The sequence below is a fragment of the Nuphar pumila genome, chromosome 9 (assembly GCF_984573655.1).
Source record: "Nuphar pumila chromosome 9, dmNupPumi1.hap1.1, whole genome shotgun sequence".
NCBI lineage: Eukaryota > Viridiplantae > Streptophyta > Magnoliopsida > Nymphaeales > Nymphaeaceae > Nuphar > Nuphar pumila.
Window position 1 is genome coordinate 1,158,380 of NC_143257.1, and position 20,026 is coordinate 1,178,405.

General features: G+C 37.3%; 1 protein-coding gene across 1 annotated transcript; it reads right to left on the minus strand.

Annotated features, from left to right (window-relative positions):
* Window positions 1-1,759: 1,759 nt before the first annotated feature.
* On the minus strand, window positions 1,760-12,573 carry LOC149828149 (uncharacterized). The gene is made up of 5 exons (XM_090017407.1): window positions 11,692-12,573; window positions 9,789-9,904; window positions 3,676-3,919; window positions 2,397-3,575; window positions 1,760-2,293 (listed from the first exon to the last, which is right to left on the minus strand). Exons 1-5 carry the CDS (start codon window positions 12,355-12,357, stop codon window positions 2,069-2,071), a joined length of 2,430 nt encoding a protein of 809 aa, XP_089873533.1. The 5' UTR covers window positions 12,358-12,573; the 3' UTR covers window positions 1,760-2,068.
* Between the last annotated feature and the right edge of the window lie 7,453 nt (window positions 12,574-20,026).

The window sequence follows — 20,026 nt, forward strand, 5'->3', positions numbered from 1 at the left end:
GGGAGTAAATTATTTTATTTGTTTATCAATGTTTTATTTGTAACTAGTTTGTCATCATAAAAAAGAGGAAGATTGTTAAGACAAGGAAGTTGTACACGATAATTCAAGTACGATATTTTGATTATAAACAACTAGATTTCAGCTATAGCAATAAAGAAAGAAGAAAAGAATTGAAGAAGTTTACAAGTTCTATATTAAAGAATTGATTGAAGATTTCGTGCAAGTATAAATCTCTTTAAATTCTTAGATTATTGTAAGAGCATTACTTTGATTGTATATCTCACTTGTATTACACATAAAAAAAAATTGAATTGAAACATCGAATTTTGTGTTTTTCACTCCTATTCTTTCAAGCATTCATTTTCTCACTCACTAAGTCTTTTCACTCAAGTTCTTCACTCCAATTTCTTTTGTGAGCCAATAAAATCATGAGTTGAGTATTTTTGAAGCCTTAGAAGCCTCTGCAAACCTATTTTATTTCATTTACATTCATAAGAAAGGCTTATAGGCTAAATTTAAGTTGTTTATTTCAATTTTTCGGTAAAAGGACAGAGTTTCCTTGATTTAAAGGAGAAGTTTGCTTTCAGCAGGGTTGTTGCTGAAAGTGAGACCGGTTTTGGTCTGTTTGATCTTGTGGTGACACAGTGAAAATCTCAAACGGGTTTTGCTTGAAGACTGGATGTAGGTCTAGAGGACCAAACCAAGTTCTTTGTATGTGATTGCTTTGCAGAATTCAAAATCTTTCAAATTCCAAAGACGAATTTTAAAAGCACTATTCACCCCACCCCACCCCAGTGTTGGTCAATACTTTCACATTTGGTTCATGTGTTTTCGATAAAAAAAATGATATTGTAGGCCTTAAAATTTGATCAAGATTATGGATAATTGATTTTTTGGACGTTATAAAAGCACACTCATGTGTCAGAATGATCTCTATAAAATAAAGTATATAGATCACATTTGTACGATTGAAATTTAAAAGTAAAACAACAAAAACCTGAAAAACTCATTTAGCATATATATATATATATATAGTGACTAGATGCTTAAACGCTAGGTGCTCGAGGAACAAGCTTGATGGGGTTTTCAGCCCTTTTTTTTCATTTTATTTTTAAATTTTGACCATACAAATGTGATCTATGTATTTGATTTTATAAAGATTTGCTCTTGAAGTGTTCCGACACATGAATGGGTTTTTATAAGGTTTGAAAGATCAACAATGCAAAATCTTTGTAAATTTTTTAGGCTCCAAACATCATTTTTCATTTAAAACACATGATCCAGGTATGGATTCTTAGTAAAAGCATCAAAAAACCAATCAAGCATGTTCTTCAAGCACCTACCCTATATATATATGAGAGAAAGAGTGGTAGGCAGGTGTCTTGGGCCTTTTTGCAGCAACAGCGTGCCTATCAAGGTTTGAAAAGATTGTTTCTGTTTTATTTAAAATTTGACCAGGGCGGATTTTTGTGGGAATACACTTTTGGATAGATTCATGATTCCAACACCAAGTTGGTTTTTTATAAGATTCAAAAAATCAATGGTCTACCATTTTTAAAAATATTCAATACTTAAAAAAATCATTTTTTTTCTTAAAAAAATCATTTTTTTTCTTAAAAAAATATGATCCAAGTATGATTTTAGAGCAAATTGATCAGGCAAAACACATCCGTAGGGTCAGATTTTTGAAAAAACAATCTGAAAACCTCTATCCAAGCTCGGTAGGCACAATAAGCATACATTCAAGTCACTCAACAACTTGGACAAACTTCTAGTCCATCACCTTGGAAAACTACCCCAATAACACTCGTGACATCGTATCAGCTTACAAAAATATACAGAGTTTCTTTTACAACAAATTGCAATGACATCAAAATCTGGGGAATTTCGACAAAATGGACGGCATTCCAGAACTGCCAAACAGATTGCAGCACCGGTATCAGGATCACTGAATTGTTTTTTCAATTATACCAAACACTGATTTGTTACCTACAACGACAATGGAGTACAACAATTCTTCATCTGAATCTTCCTCCATTCTGACTCTGAGGCTGTGGGTTCATCATCGTTATTGCAACGTTTCAGTATTGCAACGCTCAGTTTCATCTTGAAGCCCATTGTCAGCGCACTTTCTTGAGCCATTGTTCCCACTCCCATCGCTACTACTGCGAGATGCTTCTGGATGTAAACCACCAAATCTTGCAGGGGCACCACATGCTGGCAAAGCATCAACATCACCACAACCACTGTAGAGTCCCCGGCTTCCACAAACCAATGCCCCCTGCTTCTTGTCCTGTCCAATCTAAAAGTTAGATAGCAAGAGTATAATGTGATAATTAAATACTAAAATATATATATATATATATATATATATATATATATATATTGTCCCTTACATGAATGCATAGAAGGTTTTTATCCATGTCTGTCAAGAACTCTGGCACGGTCTGTGATGAACTAATGAGCATCCTGAGAGTTTCCCTAGCGCCCTTCTCCACCTCCGATTCAGCATCTGGAATGAGCTTATTATTGACAAGGGTGGGAAGCAACGGAGAAATGGTGGTTGATATTGATGGCCCCGCACTTACAAGGTAGACCTGGCCTGAAGAGCAGACATCGATAACTGGAATATGCACAATGGGGTCGGAAATGAATGATGTAAACGCAGGTATCTGCCGAGAACTTGGCACGGGAATGAATGGGGAAACAGGAAGTGGCATCCGAACCAGTGGGTCCGAAAGGAACTCTGGGAATTCCAGCTTGCTGCCTATGTCAAATGGGTCACTTGATGGCAAAAGCATGTTCGGGTTCCCAGAAGATAAAATGGATGACAAAGGTGGTAGTAGTGCAGAAGGATCAATGACGGATGATGGTAAATGTGGAGGTGCTCCAGTGTACTGAAGGGTAGATGTAAACGGAGGACACCAACAATAGTAGGGAGATGAGTTAAAGGGCCGAACCTCAGGCAAAGAAAGCCGACGAGGCAACAATGGGTTTACGACAGAGATCATGGATGAGCATAATGAATCAGATACCGGGTTCAGTACAGGCAAGCATTGGCTGCTGCAAGTTATCGTGGTTTCCAGGCTGTCCCTTTGTCTATCATTTTCACCATCAATATTAGATGCAAGAGGGTGGATATAGCCTAATGCAGGAGTAGAAGATGCTAGCTGAGCATCATTCCCCAAGAGGCTACACTGGGCCTCCCCACATCGCCTTGCCTTATCCCTAAAAGAACACCCAATTCTGGATGAGGATAGGGTCCTGGAGAATCCTTCCTTGAATGTGTTTGTTCTAGGACTTAAACTCCCTTGATAGAGTGAGTGCACCTTTGAAGTTTGAGAGACAGTGGGTCTAGAACGTGATGGGTGCTTTGCAGATGGGGGTGTAGTCCCAACTTGGCACGAAGAATCTGATACCAGTGGGGCTGAGGAACTTGTACTTAGAGTTGCATGTGAGGTGGCTGTGGAACGGAGAAGATAAGAACGAAGATATCCACCAAGGGAGTCCAATCGCGACTCACTGATCCCAGTCAGCTGAGATAAAGAAGGTTTCCTCTGTAGTAGATCCTTCATCTGCCATCCAAAGAAAACACATAAAAAGAACAGAAAAAATTAAAAGATAGCCAACTCCTTTTTCAGTCACAAAGTAAAAAGCAAGATCATAGGAACAAACCTTCTCAAGGAGCTCAGTCCCAGTGGCCATGGATTTCTCTGATAGCCAGTAATATGAGATGGCTTTATCGGGAACCTTAATAAAAAATGATCTGCTGGAAGTGTCAGCTGGGATTCCTTCAATTGTTATCGAGAAGCTTTCGTCATATGAACTGAATAACGCCAGCCTCTCTTCACAACCATCATCTCCAAAAAATGAAAGACGAAAATCGGATGAAGGCAAGAGTGTTAGCTTCAAATGTCCCCTGCAGAAAAGAAACAACAACCGCTTACAAATCAACTACAAACATGATAAGTTTTACTTGGATAAAGTTGAAGACTGATGAACGTGCCTATGAAAAGAAAGACTAGAAATTCATGCACAAGTTCGATTATGAGAAACAGCCGTAACTATCAACGATTTATCCCAAAGTAAAAGAACATGTAATGATGGTAGCAGGTATAAAGAACATTTTACAATATGGACAAAAAAAAAGATGAGTTTCAGGAAGAAAAGAAAGTTTATGCTATGCAACCACTGTGTATCTGATAAGAACACACAGCAACCGCATCACTATAAACTCTTTCAAATAAACACACTCTTCTACTACATGTCAGGAAAGTAGAGAACTCAAGGATGAAGTATGTGAACTGGACACTCAGTATGTAACTTACACGACTTGAAACAACATTATTATATGCAATTCTCAACCTGCAGTATAGCGCTTAAGACAGATGTTTTTATCCGTTCTCTACTACCAGTAGACTGATATTTTAATATATGATACATCAATCAATGAAGATAAACAGTTTAGGTTATTGCTGAAGCTAAAATGTTTATGAGCTCTATGTATTACTATTTAAGATCTCTATATGCCACTGGTACACCATATTTACAAGCGTTAAAAAGTTCATCATGGCATCAACCTGGAATACAAAACTACAGGAAATCTATGAAAAAAGGGACTACAACTGGCGATGTGTCAATCAGAACACATTCACGTCTAAACATTTAACCAAGGGCCTTCACAATTTATAGATAACCCACTTAAAATACAAGCAGCACATTTCAACATTAAAGTATTGCCTTCTTTTTCATTTTTCCAAATGTTCTGGGAAAAAGACTTCAATTAAAAAAATATGCAATTGTTGTCATTTCTGTCCCAGTTCTAACTTTTATCAAGGAATGTAAATAATAGTGGATCATTCTGTCATACCCATCGACTCTCTTGTTTCATATCCACAACAAACTTACAGTTTTGGTTGCTTTCTGCTTTTTGGGTGTGTGCATTCAAAATTCTTAATCTAATGTAAGAAAGCATGAATATCATCTTAAGGTGCAAATTCTTGAAAAAAAAAATATATTAAGTTTAATGAAACTTAAACAACACATTTAAGCTGATATTAAAATGCATATAATAAAATACAGTTTTAAAAGACAAGTAACCACAAATTAAAGGATCAAGGTTAAAAAAGATCAAATTAGCAACATGATGTTGACCATGTCTAATACCTCTAAAAGAATGTGCCTCTATGGCCAAAGGAAAAAAAAGTCCTTTCAGATAATTATTTGAACTTTTGTTTGGAGCTAAGTCACACGGACTCAGCTAAAAGGTCGACGCATCCGCATCGACACGCCTGCCTCGACACAGGTGCAGACACGGGTGCGGTTTCGGATACGGTCAACTAAGTGTCGGACTCAGTCAATGCACCGGGCTGAATCCGCCCACATTTTGGACTTGGTCAAATTTGACCAAGTCTATTTTTGTCCATTTCTGAAAATTAATTTGAACTCAGGTCGGGTCCAGATCCAGACCCGGATCCAAGACAGTATCGAGGTCCCCGTGTCCAATTTACAATCTTATTATTGTTATATATATATATATATGATATATATATATAGCCGTGTCCCCGTGTCCACAATTTTTTAAATTGCTCCGCACCCATACCTGTGTCGCACCCTTACCGGCACCGGCACCCATGTGACATAGGTTTGGAGAGACAATTAAAGTGCTATGTCAGCCAAAAAGGATTGGTTCAGAAGTTGGAAGAACATTATTGGTTCATTGAAAACTTTCAATGAACCTGAATCACCTACTTTTATTTGGCTTTCAATTTAAATTTGCTTTGACAGTGATGCACTATGAAGTTAACTCATTTTCATACACAGACATAGCTTCTTCCCAAACCATTTCAGACTCTCCGCTTCTATGCTCCTTATAGATCTATTCTACTGAAAGGGGCATATGCATGCACTTGCACGTGTGGAAAATAACACAGCTTTCGATGAAACAGTGCAATTTTTTGCCTCTCTTAGATTTTGGGTAGTGGCAGAGTTGATGATGCAGGTGAATCACACCCCTGCAAAGTGATGGACAATGGGAGTAGGGGTGTCAACGGTTCTGGTTTACCCAGATCCGACCCCGACCAAAACCTATAGGGTCTGGGAATGATGACAAATAAGAAGACATGATTAAGACCCGGGTTTGGACCCGAAAGTATGATTAATACATGGATCCGGGTATAGTTTGTGAAATTTTATACTAGACAACCCGAGTTCCGATTAAGACCCATAATGTTTTAATGTAAAAATGATAAAAAAATATTATTTTACCGGGTATGGTTCGGGTCTGGTTCATGTAGTTCTTATCGGGTGCATGTATGGTTTCTCTTATAGTAGACCTGATTAGACTCAGGTCTGGACCAGATACCATACCTGAAAATCTGGTCCAAGTCTGGTTCCACCTGGGTCCGAACTAAAGGGGAGTGGTGTGCACAACGTTAATGTACTGACAGGTGTATGTTTTCCAATCAGGTGAACTATTTTCTTCATGGCACAGACAACGATGAAGATGGAATTGCATAGCCTTATAGGTGATGGTCAGAATTAGTGACCAATTAAGATACATCTTACCAAAATCCCAGAAGGGGGCTCAAAGCTTCTAAATTTCTCCACCACTGAAATATAGCATTTTGATCCTAGTACATCTATTGAATAATCCCAACCGTCTTTCAACCAGGACAAAGAAAAACAAAGATATGACTTCTAGGTTATTATCATCTGTGACCACCAGAAAAATAAGACGTCAACATTATTGAGATACAACAAAAAACAATAGCATAAATCTTAGATTAGACTGCCTGCAACAAAGTCATAACAGTAATTGCAACATTCATTATGGATTAGGTAGGATCTCAAGAGCACTGATCCATTCTAAAAACTGTATACTAACAACCACAATCATAGAAAATAAACAGCATAATTATATAAAACAAGTCAACTGCATTATATAGTGCATAAGAAAAGAACTTGTCGAACTAGGAAGTACATCAGTACAATTTAAAGTTTAAACATAAGCTGTAATTCTTTTATCTACATTGATGGCACGAAACCACACCAAACATACTGCTGCCTTCATTAAATACATGGGATACAATGTAGAGTTATGAACTGCCAAAAATAGGGGGTAAGGAAGGAAAACGATAACAGTAAATGGCACCAGAAATATGGGATGGACAGTAACAATAAAACCATGAACTACAGAGACTTGAAAGAAACTACCTTTGCTTTCCCTTAACTCACAGATCATAACAGACATCACAGACGCCCATACCTACAAATGAAAAATAGCTTTATTTGGAGATATGAACAGTGCCACCACTAATAAGCTGAAGAATATAATCCTGCAACTTATAGTATAAAAATGTTGGATACAGGACATACTATCCAGCCACGTTGAATTTAGCGATAAACTCAAATTGGGGCACACAGTTCCAATCTAGAAAGGGCACATTACGCAGGAAACCAGCATTTGACACTTCAATTGCAAAAGCACTTATGTGCATATCACTCATGAGATATACATAATTTACAATAAAAAGCAACGAAGGATATACTACCAGAAACTAAGAAAAATCATTGAACAACACTCAGGTGATCAAGGAACTGGCTTCATAATTCCAGAGTCGGCTCTTCACCCCACCAAATATTGCTATAATTCTTAATAATTTAAAATGAGAAGTAAATTTATGCTACACAAGCCTACAACTACAAAGGAAAGAACTCACCAGTCAGACAAATTTCAGGAAGTTGTTATTTAACAAAATAATAATAACTACTGAGTTAGCACACAAGTACTTCAAAGATGTCATCTGCAACAAGCCGAACTTAAAATACTATATGTCAAATTTCCAGGTAACCAATCAAATAAATGAGACTTGATAACCGAACTATGGCTGGAAAGCACATGAATCACATTAACGTGTATGCAGTACCAATGATGAATGAAGTGCGTCGTATTTTAGCTGGGAGATTAGGAAGAACATCAGCATTGACAACCAGTAATTACAAGTTACATGATCTTTATCTAATATAAAACATAGGATCATGAAGCAAATATTTACATCGAATGAACAGCCTCAGGTACATCTGTAGTGTAGCTTTATCAGTTGACTGCACTTGTTGGCATCTATGTAATACACAATGACCTACATTGAAGGGACATCAGTATGACCCGTTGAATGGGCAAAGCCCACAGCGGAACATTGTTTTTCCTGTTGGGACTTGGACCAGTTCTGTCTCCATAGCTTTCTTGAGATACATTCTTATGCAGTTTATTTAATGAAATGTACATTTGGAATAACCTTAGATTGTTTGAATTAAGATAAAAATGTACACTAGAATAGGAATCACTGGTTTGGATTAAGATTATACAACTATTGTAATCCTTTTATCCCCTACAAAGAGAAGCTACATATCCAGCCCGCAGCCCCTCACATAGTCGCATGAGGTCATTAGGGGCCAGGTCCATTTTCTCAACTATTAAACAATTTACCATGGTTGTACATATCATACCGTATCATAAAATACGGAATGATATGTATGTTACTTTTGTGTTTTGCGATACGATACACACTCGTATCGCGTCGGGTGTATCGTTGATCTTTCAACTCCAGATCACAAGAAGGAAAATCAAGCACTGGATATCAGTATCAATAAACAAGTCGATCTTTCAACTCCAGGGAACCAACTCTACCATTATCATATGATATGCAACATTTGTATACATTTTAGCATGATATAATTGATCTTGTTAAATAACATCTACAACAAGGTTTCATTATATACTTTTCTTTCATAGAGCTTCATTTTCAGGAATGAAAACCAACTAGTATTACCAAAGGGAATGATAAGAAGTGATAGGCTTGACCAATCATTTCCTGATCCAAATTTCTAGACGTTTTCTACATGAAACATTTAAGTACGTACAGATTTATTTACAATTTTTTACATCAACAGTTTGTCAATAATCCTCAATACTAATGTGTTCATCACAATACTGGTGAAAATGAGCAATAAAATCAGTTTGTGTAACTATTTCAATGGTTTATGTACCACCACACTTGCAAAAAATCAATTTCAAAAGGTATACCATAGACCTTCAGTCTAAAAGTCCTCTCTAAAGAAATATGATTGATGGCATCTACTATCTACAGATCATTGAATTCGAGAAAAACAGATATACAATTCAACAACCTTGACATCAATTAAATCACAGGATTAAGTTTCACAACAATATATACCAATCCACAATTGGCAATAGAAACAGAAAATGCCTTTTTACAATGGATCTGACCAAAAATAACAGAACAGAACAGCCAAAAAAATCACATGGAATAAAAGCATAAATAGCCTAACATGTGCTGGCAAAAAACAGCATGTGTAGGAGAAAAACGTCAAATTCATGCAAAAAGGAGAAGAAAAAGGAAAAGAACAAAAAGGAATGCATGTTCATCAATATGGACACTGAAGGTCTCCATAACTAAGCAGATGTAAAGTGCAATTGAAACTGCCACAGAAAATCTCGGGCATGTTTGCTTCCCCTTTGAAATGTGTAAATGATGCAACTGTGAATGTGATTCCAATTCACAGGGTCACAAACGTGAATTGAAATCACACACCTTATGTGTATATGAATTGAATTTGATTCATTTACACACATTTTGCTTGGAGTGTGCAAATCTTGTGTGAATTGGAACCTCGCAATTGCGAGATTCTGATTCACATTGAGGGCCAAGCAAACATGCCCCTCATCACCACCAATAAACAATAAACATCTGTAGAAAGTAAAGTACCTTCTAGCAGTTGGGCACAAAAGAGGCCCTTGCTTGACAACTTTTCCAGCACGAATGGATGCAAGAGGAACACACAAGCACCGTGCCAACATACCCACTTCTGCAGCCTTAAAATGCTGTTGTAAATTGCAAAGACAAGATGTTAGACAATAATAACATAATATTGGCTAACTAGAAAAGAAGAAATTGCCTGGAAAGCAATATGCGAAATGCTTAACAATCATGGTTATCCCAACCCATTTCATTATTCACTGCATATGCAATGCAGAGACATAATGGACAACTGGAAACATGTACCATGCCTATTTGATGCACATAGCAGTAGTACCTTTACCAAAGGAGATGCAGTATTTGGTGATTATTCCTGCCCACATGATACACTCATGTTGCCTATGAGTGTTGTTATCAGAGCTATGGGTATTGCTAAGATTAGAGCATATTTTCCCAACAACATCATAAAACAGCACCAAGTGGTTTCTTTCATATGTCAATGAACCCAAACTGTTATCTTAACTACATTAATTTTCATGCAGAAACATAATCTGGTAAATATTGCTGATACTAACCAACTGGCTAACATGTTGAAGAAGAATTTCTACAAGATTGAAACAAACATGCGCACTTCCAAAATCTGCAAGATTTTGCAACTTACAGATGGCTTCCCTGAGACCACGGCAAAGAAACTTAGATAAAATATTTTTGCCCTCTTAAGATCTCAAGACACTAAGGTAAATCCACCATTTTGACCAGACATTGTTCGAGGTAATCCATGTGAGTAAGCTTCACATAGTGACAAGACAAATGAGGAATTCATTTGCAAAATACTAATTTGATTCTGGATTAGATGCTGACACTAAAATGAGTACACAAATGAATCTCGATATTGTGTTATGGGAAAACCACATTTGTGCAGAGAAAAGGCCTTAAGCATCTCTTGTAAAGCCTCCAGAAATAACTACTTGAAATTAAACAATTGATGTCACTAGATGATGTATAGATATTTATTAAACCATAGAGGAAAACAGTAAGTGCACGTTCCAAACTCAGAGGGTATGGCCAAGAAGCACTAGTCAAGCCCCATGTCACATGGTCCGAAATTCCGTTCATGCAGAAATAACTATTTCTATTTTCATGGTTGCATCCAGATGTCATGCATTGCATTATGAAAATTCTTAATCATCTACACTAAACTTAAACTGTCATGTGTAATGAACAGTCGAAACCATGTCTAGTTTCGATTCAAGACATAAAGCCCCAAGAATTCTTGACACGGATACTCTGAACAAAGACTTTCTCCAATTTTCATGATCCGTCCTTTGGTGTATATCAGTAGCACTGCCCTTCTTTTCAAGCTTGATCAACCAGAATATGTCAACTAATGCACACAAATTGCTTAGTCGTCATGATATGTGGTTCAAGCTCCACACCAACACCTAAATTCAATCCACAACACCAAGTGAATGTAGTTCATAGGTATGAATTACCATCCACTGAGTAAATGCTAAAAATCGACCCAAGCCTATCAGTATTCAAATATCACCTCAGGATCAGCCAGTCTGTGACACAATCCACACCCATATCGATATTTACATGCCCACTGTAACACATTTCGCTGAACTTGGGCCTAACGTGGGAAAAAAAAAAGACAGGGACAATTTGTTACCAACTATTTCACTCCACGGTCTCTCATTTATACAAGCATCTACCATACGTTTATGCACAGAACACTTAAAGAAAGACCCTATCATCGGTTATATTATGGCCAAGAAAAATTGCAGACAAGCTATAAGGTAAAGATAACCAAAATCCATATACAGCACCTTCCAAACATGGAAGGTATTTCTAAGACGTTTAGTGCAGCATAACAAGCAAAATCATAGACACAAACAGGAAGTTGACAGACCTGTCTAAGATGAGCGAGGAGGTGATCCTCCACCACACCGCCGGAAACGTTCAGCTTAAACAAAGGCTTCAACCTCTCGTCTGCTCGGCAACCACCTATCGTCTGCTGATCCAAAGCTTGGAGCCACTGTAGTATTTTGTTTCCACTGCTGTCCTGCCGGAACAACAAATCTCCTTCACTAGGATTACAAAGAATACTCGCAAGCCTCTCTGAAAGTCCAAGATCTCTACATAAACCTGCACTTGAACCACTTCTCTCAACAGAAGATACCGTAGAAGAAAGGCAGGAAGCTGTTCTCGAGTTCAAAGCAGAATCTGGTGATGATGAATTATCTGGAATTGCATAAGAACTAGAAGCTGAATCTCCGGATCCACAATCCTCTTCACCAAGAGAGCCAGTAGAAGAATTTCCCAGAATCCGACCATCCTGAACCTCGGCATTGATCAAAGGCTCATCCCGCGCCCCAACAGATCCCAAATTCAGGTTTACACTCAGTTCAGAAGACGAACTTCCCGAAGATCGGCAGTTACTGCAGTCCGACTCACCATTTGAATTCCACAAAGATACATCGGTAGAAAGATTTCGCCGTTCCGGGATCTTATTCTCGCGATCGGAACCATCAGAACCATCGGACCTTGCACTATCTTCTTTCCCAGATGGCCCCATCCCTAATTCACCAAAGAATCCCAAGATCGGCCACAAAATTCAGACGGTACACTCACACGCGAAGCTAGCGGAGATCCAAGCCAGCACCAAGAGAACCGAGAAGACGACGACGAGGAAACCGATACAGAAACCCTAAAATCTGACACCGGGACGGAGAGCACTCCGATTTCGCAGATAAACCCTAACGCCTCCTTCAGAACCCCCCAGAGATCGCACGAGGGAAGCTCAGCCAGGGGGCGCTGTATATAGATAGGACCGACCGGACCCCTCTCCATTTTATGAGCCACATCTTAAAGTCCGCTCGCGTCCGTCCACGTCACCCTCGCGTCGACGTAAGCAGATGGCGATTGGACGGCAGATTGACGGTGGGGGACAGGAGCGTGCCCCGTACCTATCAGGGTGACACGTTTCGATGCCGATGATCAACAGCTGGAATGTCTGGGCGAGATGAGCGGCGTAGAACGGATAACGCTATGCTTTCTTCCACCAACGTAGGAAGGAGGGGACGGTAAACTATTTCGTCACAGGGACACGTCATTAATATCGTGTCTCTTATGACACGATCGGCACGCTCAACACGCAGACACGGACACCAACACATACCGCTAATATTTCAGTGTTTTTGTAAGGTTTTAAAGAATTATTTTAATAAGAAAACAATTTTTATTGAATAAAATCTTTCAAAAATCATGTGTCCTGTTTTAAAAAAAAAATTGAAGTGCGTCGAATGTGTGTCACGTGTCCTCCTTTGTGACATAGATATAAGGGTGACAACAGGTCGGTTTTGGTTCGAACTCAGGTGGAACCAGACCCAAACCCGATTTGAGATGATGGTACCGAGTCTGGATTCTGGTTTAATCACCATACCCGGTAAAATAATAATTTTTTATCATTTTTACTTTGAAAATTTATGGATCTTAACGGAACATGGGTCAAACTTGGGTCTGGTACGAAATTTTCCAAACCATACCGGGCTCCATATATTAATTGGACCCTTTGGGTCCGACTCAGATTCTAATTGGGACTTCTTATTTATCACCAAACCCTGACCCTATAGGGTTCGGTACAGTTGAGGTCCAGCTCAAACCCGACCCATTGACACCCCTACATAGACAACGGATCGGATATAATTGAATATCCTAACCGATTCTAACACGTTTTAGATTGAAATTGGGTCAGACCTCCAACAGAAGTTGGTGGACTTGGACCCAAATCCGACTATGAGCTGCTGGTATAAGTCTAGACCCCGGTCCGATCGGATCTTTTATGGAAAAACCATACCCAGATCTTATAAGGATTATGCAAACCAGACCCGTTCATGTCCAGTAAAATGCTAACTTTTATGTTTTTCACCTTGAAAAATTTGTGGATTTTAATCAGAACTACGATTGCCAATCAAAGTCTGACCTCTTGTAGAAGTGGGTGGGCCTGGACTCAGACCGACTATGAGCTGCTGGCACAAGTTTAAAGTCTGGACCCAGGTCCAACCGGATCTTTTATAAGAAAAAACATGCTCAGGTCCGATAAGGATTGTACAAACCATACCCTATTCATGTCCAGAAAATTACTATTTTTAACATTTTTTACCTTGAAAAAAATGTGGGTCTTGATCAGAACTTCAATCGGACCTTGGTTTGGTATGATATTTCACAAACCATATCCAGGTCCATATGCTAACCAGACCTCATGTTCAGATCCAAATAGTAAATTGGACCCCTTCCTTCGTTACCAAACCCTAACCCTACCAGATCCCGGGTTCAGAAAGGATCATACCGGACTTGTTGACACCTTTAATTGGATTCCTTAAAATAACATTTGAACGTGCACTGGGGTTGTTGGTCTTGGATACTCGTATAATTTTGGATTCCGTTCATATTCAGATTGGTATGTTAGGTTGGATCTATTATTTTGAATACATATCAAGGTCCAATCTAATTGCATTTGTATATTTCTAATCCTTTTTCTAACAAGATCCAGTATTTTGGATCCAAATTCAACCTTGCATGATTGAACTTGACTTTGAACCAATTAAGATTCAAATGTGTGGATCGTATTTTACATTCAGGTTCGCATCTGATTGTATCTAATCCACAGACAGCCCCAAGCAGGAACTCCATGGTCAATTGTTTATATATTTTTTAAAGCCCTTGTTTTCCCAGGGGCAAGGAGTAAGCTCATAGAGTTTTATGTTGTCATGACAGTGATTGTAACGCCGCAAAAGTTTTAACTTTTATAATTTAGAAAAAAAATTAAAATTTTGTAATTAATTATTTTTCAAAGTTAAAACAACATTACAGCAGAATATTTGTTCGAAAATATCAAGTTAGCAAATCCTAAGCGGGTTATAAGCAAAATATTTAATAAATGAATTGGGTCCCTAAATGTCTCGGATTTGGGTTTGCATTTTCATGCAATTATTCAAACTCATAACGATTCAAACCAAAAATTTAAATTAAAATAATTTTATACAAAAAGTCCATATACAAAACACCAAAATGTGCTTAAGAGTAAATAAACAAATATTGTAGATTATTAACATTGTTGTGTCATCACGTCATCGCCTGTAACAGTTGTTTACTCATTACCTAAATCCCATAAAAATGTTTAGACTCATGAAAACCTGATAGGTACAACAATATTGCATAGTTGTACAGAACTAGTATATGTATGACAAACAGTAATTCTTATCCTATATATTACTCACAATCAATAATATCAAACATATGCGGATGAACGATCTGCAAATTTATAAGCATGACATTGTTTTCATTTTGATTAACACTGTGAATATGAGAAATTTGTTTTGATATTACCCTACTTATAGGTACTCACAGGATGAATTTATAGAGACAGACTGAGATCATTTGGGGGTTTGTTATTTCATATAAGTTGATACCTTTAATGATTAGTTGAATCTGCTCTAAAGTTAATGATATAACTATCGAGAAAGAATTTCTTAGAGGCTACGATAAATGAGGATGCATCCAAACTTCTACAGAAGTTATGAGATTAAACACTTAAAACAATAATTTGTAGACATGTCTCCTAACTCTAATAACTGATGACGCTGAGTCATTGTTATTCATGGAGCATAGTTATTAACAACTTGTTTATTGGTGCATGTACCTGTTATCCTCTTCGAATAGGCATTGTGTGTGAATGGGTTATTAGGTCCTTTATTATTAAGAAAATTTACCATATTTATATATGCTTCACTCAGGTAGGTATTTCTGGGTAAGTTCTCATATTTATTATTATTATAACTCATTCACTATGCTTTGATCTTGAAATCAATCGTGCATCTTGACTCTGAAGGTGATCTCAGATTTTTGCATGCATATGATTTTACGTAATACAGAGCATTGTTGCACCTCGAGGTTTGCTATAAACCTCAACTCGTTTATAGTATGGTGTATTATTGCACAGCGAGCTTTGCCATAAACTTCGACTCATTCAACAGTGTACGGGCATGTTTTGCATGTCTTATAATACAACAACGATGATAATCAACCCAATTTTCGAAAAGAATGCACTTTTGTATTTGAAAATCAACATAGGAATTCTTAGGAAGCCATCGTTGTCAAAAAAGATTTCTTGAACCTCAAGTTGAGGTGAATGTAAGTTGTTCCAAGATGTAGTTTGGGAAACTTGATATATATACGATTGAAGTTCACGTAATCGAAGTCCCTCGTTTGCTTATTCAAAAATAGACTCAGTTGCGCATTTATGAAATATCAAACTTATTCTTTTTGAATTTTTAAAGTTTGAACCATGTAGGGTTAATGTTTTGTAAAGTCTGGCATTTGAAATATCTGATGCATGTAGACATAGAATCGCGCACACAAGCTTTTGAAAAGTAAATTAAAGCATGTGTACACACACTAAAGTGTGTATATAAGTGAATCATGTATAATTTAATAAAGCAAGTGTACGTAAAACTGCGTACATAAGTAGATGAGTGTGTAATTGAAATAAAGTAGTGTCTGCATAAATGTCATTATAAATAAATGTGCACATAATTTAAATAAAGCAAACGTACGTAAATAGATGCATGCGTAATTTAAATAAAGTAGTGTGTACATAAATGCCATCATAAATCAATGCGCGTGTAATTTAAATAAAACAAGTGTATACAAAACTGCATACATAAATATATGCACGCACACATAATTTAAATAAAGCAGTGTGTGAATAAATGCCATCGTAAATAAATATGTGCATAATTTAAATATTCAATCGCACAAAAAATTGTACATAAATAAATCATACATATATATATGTATGTATGTATGTATGTATATATATGCATATTTATATATACATAATACATATATCATGTTCGTACAAATATAGTTATCGCATGTATTTTTTCTACTTCAAAAAATGTATGATCCTTCGATGAATCTGAACATAGGTGACAGCTTGCTCGTGCCTATATATTTATGTCAGATATATGAGAATGTGCGTGTTTGTAGCACTCAAGCAGGTTTGCGAAACTCCGGCAAGAGAAGGTGGTTAAAATATATCTTTTTAATAGAGGTGGCAACTATGGCAGCATCAGGGTCAAACCCGAACCAAGTTTGAGTTGACAGGACCGAGTTGGGCTTGATTAGGCAGAACCAAGACAGACTCAGTTAGGTTGAGCCGAGCCGAACTCGATTTTTGTTAAACCAAGTTGGCTCGATTAAGAACGAACCGAATTGGCTCGGATGATATCGAACCGAGCTTGACTCAGTTAGTTTTGAACTAAGGTCGCTCGATTAGAAATAAACTGAGTTGGGCTCCACTTGGTAGAGACGAATTGAGCTGGCTCGACTTGGTGTAACCGAGCCGAGCCTAGTTGGAGTTTTGAATCGAGCCAAAGTCAGCTTGAATTGAACCGAGTTAGCCTCGATTAAATTTAAACCAAGCTTTGACTTGATTCAACTCAAGGCAAAATGACTTGGCTGGGGGCTTAACAAAATTGGGCTCGGTTTAGTCAAGCTTAGTTCGGTTGAGCCGAATTGACTCACCAAGAAAACAAGGAAAGACTGTAACGCCCCAAATATTTAACTTGAAAATTTTGGAATAAATTTTTTTTTAAAACCACTGCAGAAATGTTTTATTAATTTAGCAGTCAATATTTGGGCGGGTTACAAGTGATAGCCCAGACTCAATGTCATTAGGAGAATTAAACTCTTGCCTCTATAAGTCATAAATTACAAACTTAATGAATTTATTAAAGTCAGAACTCCTCAAGACATCCGCAGAAGATATGGTCTCATAGCACTGTCCGCAGCGACGACCGCAATTGCCCCTCTTTATCTTTTGCCTGGAAATATTAATTCAGAAGGGGTCAGACTACCCCATCTGAGTAAGAAGCATATTATCTAGATGAGTGTGCTCAGTGTCATGTGTATAAGTATATGTGTTGCACATTTATATAAGAAATAACAAACATTTAAACCAGTGTTGAATGTACAGTTCACTAAATTCAAGCATTTCATGATCCATTACATAAAAGAAAGATATCAATGAATGATACATCATATGAATAAATCACATTTAGATTAGCGCATTTTTACATGTAAAGGAAAACATTTATAAGTTATGCATCGCATGAGTGAACCATAATCATATTCTAACAATTGCAACATCAAGCATTATGCGAATACTCAAAGACTTTCAGAAGTGTACTAACTTTATATTTTCTCTTGTTAATTACCTTGTGGGTATGCACAGGCATTCGACATTGTAGCGGACCGAGACCACATGGGGGTTTGTTATGCCTTTTCAATTAATTCCCTGTATGACTAGCCGTACGAATATCCAAAGGGGACGGTCTGTGATCGAGATAGTACTCCCTAGTGGCTAGGAGTAGACTTAGGATGCACCCTGTAACTTTTGCAGAAGACTTCGATCTACCACCTAGGACGCATTGGTAGTCCTGACCCCCTAACTCTAAGGACTGGGTACCGGGTGAGACGTCTCGCTCTGACAAAACAAAATTGTCCCACGGAGCTTGTACCATCTACCCTCTCTAAGGTAGACCATGAGTCTGGTAACATACACTGTCTTTCAGGTATACCCAGAACCTTGGAAAATTGGTAACATATACCATTGTCAGGTATACCCAGAATCCCGAGAAAACTAGTAACATATATCGTCTTTCAAGTATACCCAGAATCTCATATTTAAGTTATATGTGCATATATTATATTTTGTTTATTTTCTAGTGTGAGTCATTGCACTATAAGAGATTTACAAAAAAACCAACCCACACTCGGGGTGACCTCAGTTCATGCACATCTCTCAACTTAGCATGCAATAGGCACCAATATAGTTTTTCATAATTATGATTTGAACCCGAGTCAAGTACTTGTATGTGCATTATCTTAGCTTTTATTTCTGAGCTAGGGTATACATATCGTACCCCACTCGTTATACTACCACATGGCATATCCCAATTTTAACATTTCATAAGTGCTCGTATGGCACTATAAGAATTTTGTGAAGCTGCAAGCTCAGTTTTAAGCTTTAACCTGATCATGGCATGTCATATGCCCTTTATTTAGCTAATTGTTGCAAAACATGCATATACAAATTGATAATGGACATGAAAATAATCATTTGCATGCAAACACCATGCAATTGATTCGCATCATAAGTGCCCACATGGCACCACAAGAGTTTTGTATGTATAGCTTCAATATTGTACCACCATGCTACTGTAGTTTTCCTCAAATGAGCAGTTATAACAAATACATGCATTTAACAATAGGCCACATACAAAACCATATACAATATGATTACATCATTGCTATCTCATTCATTTGTTATATTCATCAATACGTAACATTCTTTTCTTAAGTAGATAATAAAATCATTAGGTTGTTTAAACATGTGCACTGCAGTGAGGTGTGTCATAACCAAAGTATCTCTACCTTAGTGAGTTTCAGACCTACTGTGAGTATGTGCATCGTAGTGAACTTCCAATGTAATACATATATTATTTCAAGGGAAAGTAACATGTGAAAATGTCATTTTTCTATATTTCACAAACTCAGAAATGAGAGAAACATTCATTTTAGGAGAATGAATGGTGAAATATGCAACTTTTGCAAAAGTGTATATGTGTAAACGATGATAGTCAAAAACATCTGAATTTCTATATATCTTTAAATTATCGAATAAAACGATAATATGTATAAAATTGTGGTTTTGTGAATTCAAGCATTTACCATTTAAAAGGTTGCATCAAACCTTGGTCTCTCTAAAAAGGATTTAATATATATACGTACATTTACCTATACTCTTGCGACTACAGTCGGGTTGCAACAAGCCATTGACATGTATCAATTCCGTTGTAGCTACAACTAGGCATAGGAAAGCCTCTAAAAGCCTTGCAACTGCATCAACAAAGACTATACCGAACCACCTGAATTCATGGCAAAATAGCCTCAGTCGACTAGTCACATTTTTTCCACTATGAGTAGGGAGTGTCGACTATGGCATCGGCAAACCGAACATTTATAGGTAAGTTTTTACTTTCTTTCTTTCTTTTTCTTTTTCTTTTTCTTTTATTGAAAGGTACACGGGGGTTAGGCGATCCCCCACCTATTATTAACTATACCACTAGGTTTTTAAACCTACAACATCTCACCCTAAGGAGACCTGCACTGACAATACC

Bases quoted from the DNA above. Each gene is read 5' to 3' on its own strand.
- LOC149828149 (XM_090017407.1), bottom strand. From the start codon at position 12,357: ATGGGGCCATCTGGGAAAGAAGATAGTGCAAGGTCCGATGGTTCTGAT. The intron at 9,905-11,691 runs GTCTGTCAACTT...AATTTACAACAG, and splicing joins TCCTCGCTCATCTTAGACAG to CATTTTAAGGCTGCAGAAGT. The intron at 2,294-2,396 runs GTAAGGGACAAT...TAGATTGGACAG, and splicing joins AAAACCTTCTATGCATTCAT to GACAAGAAGCAGGGGGCATT.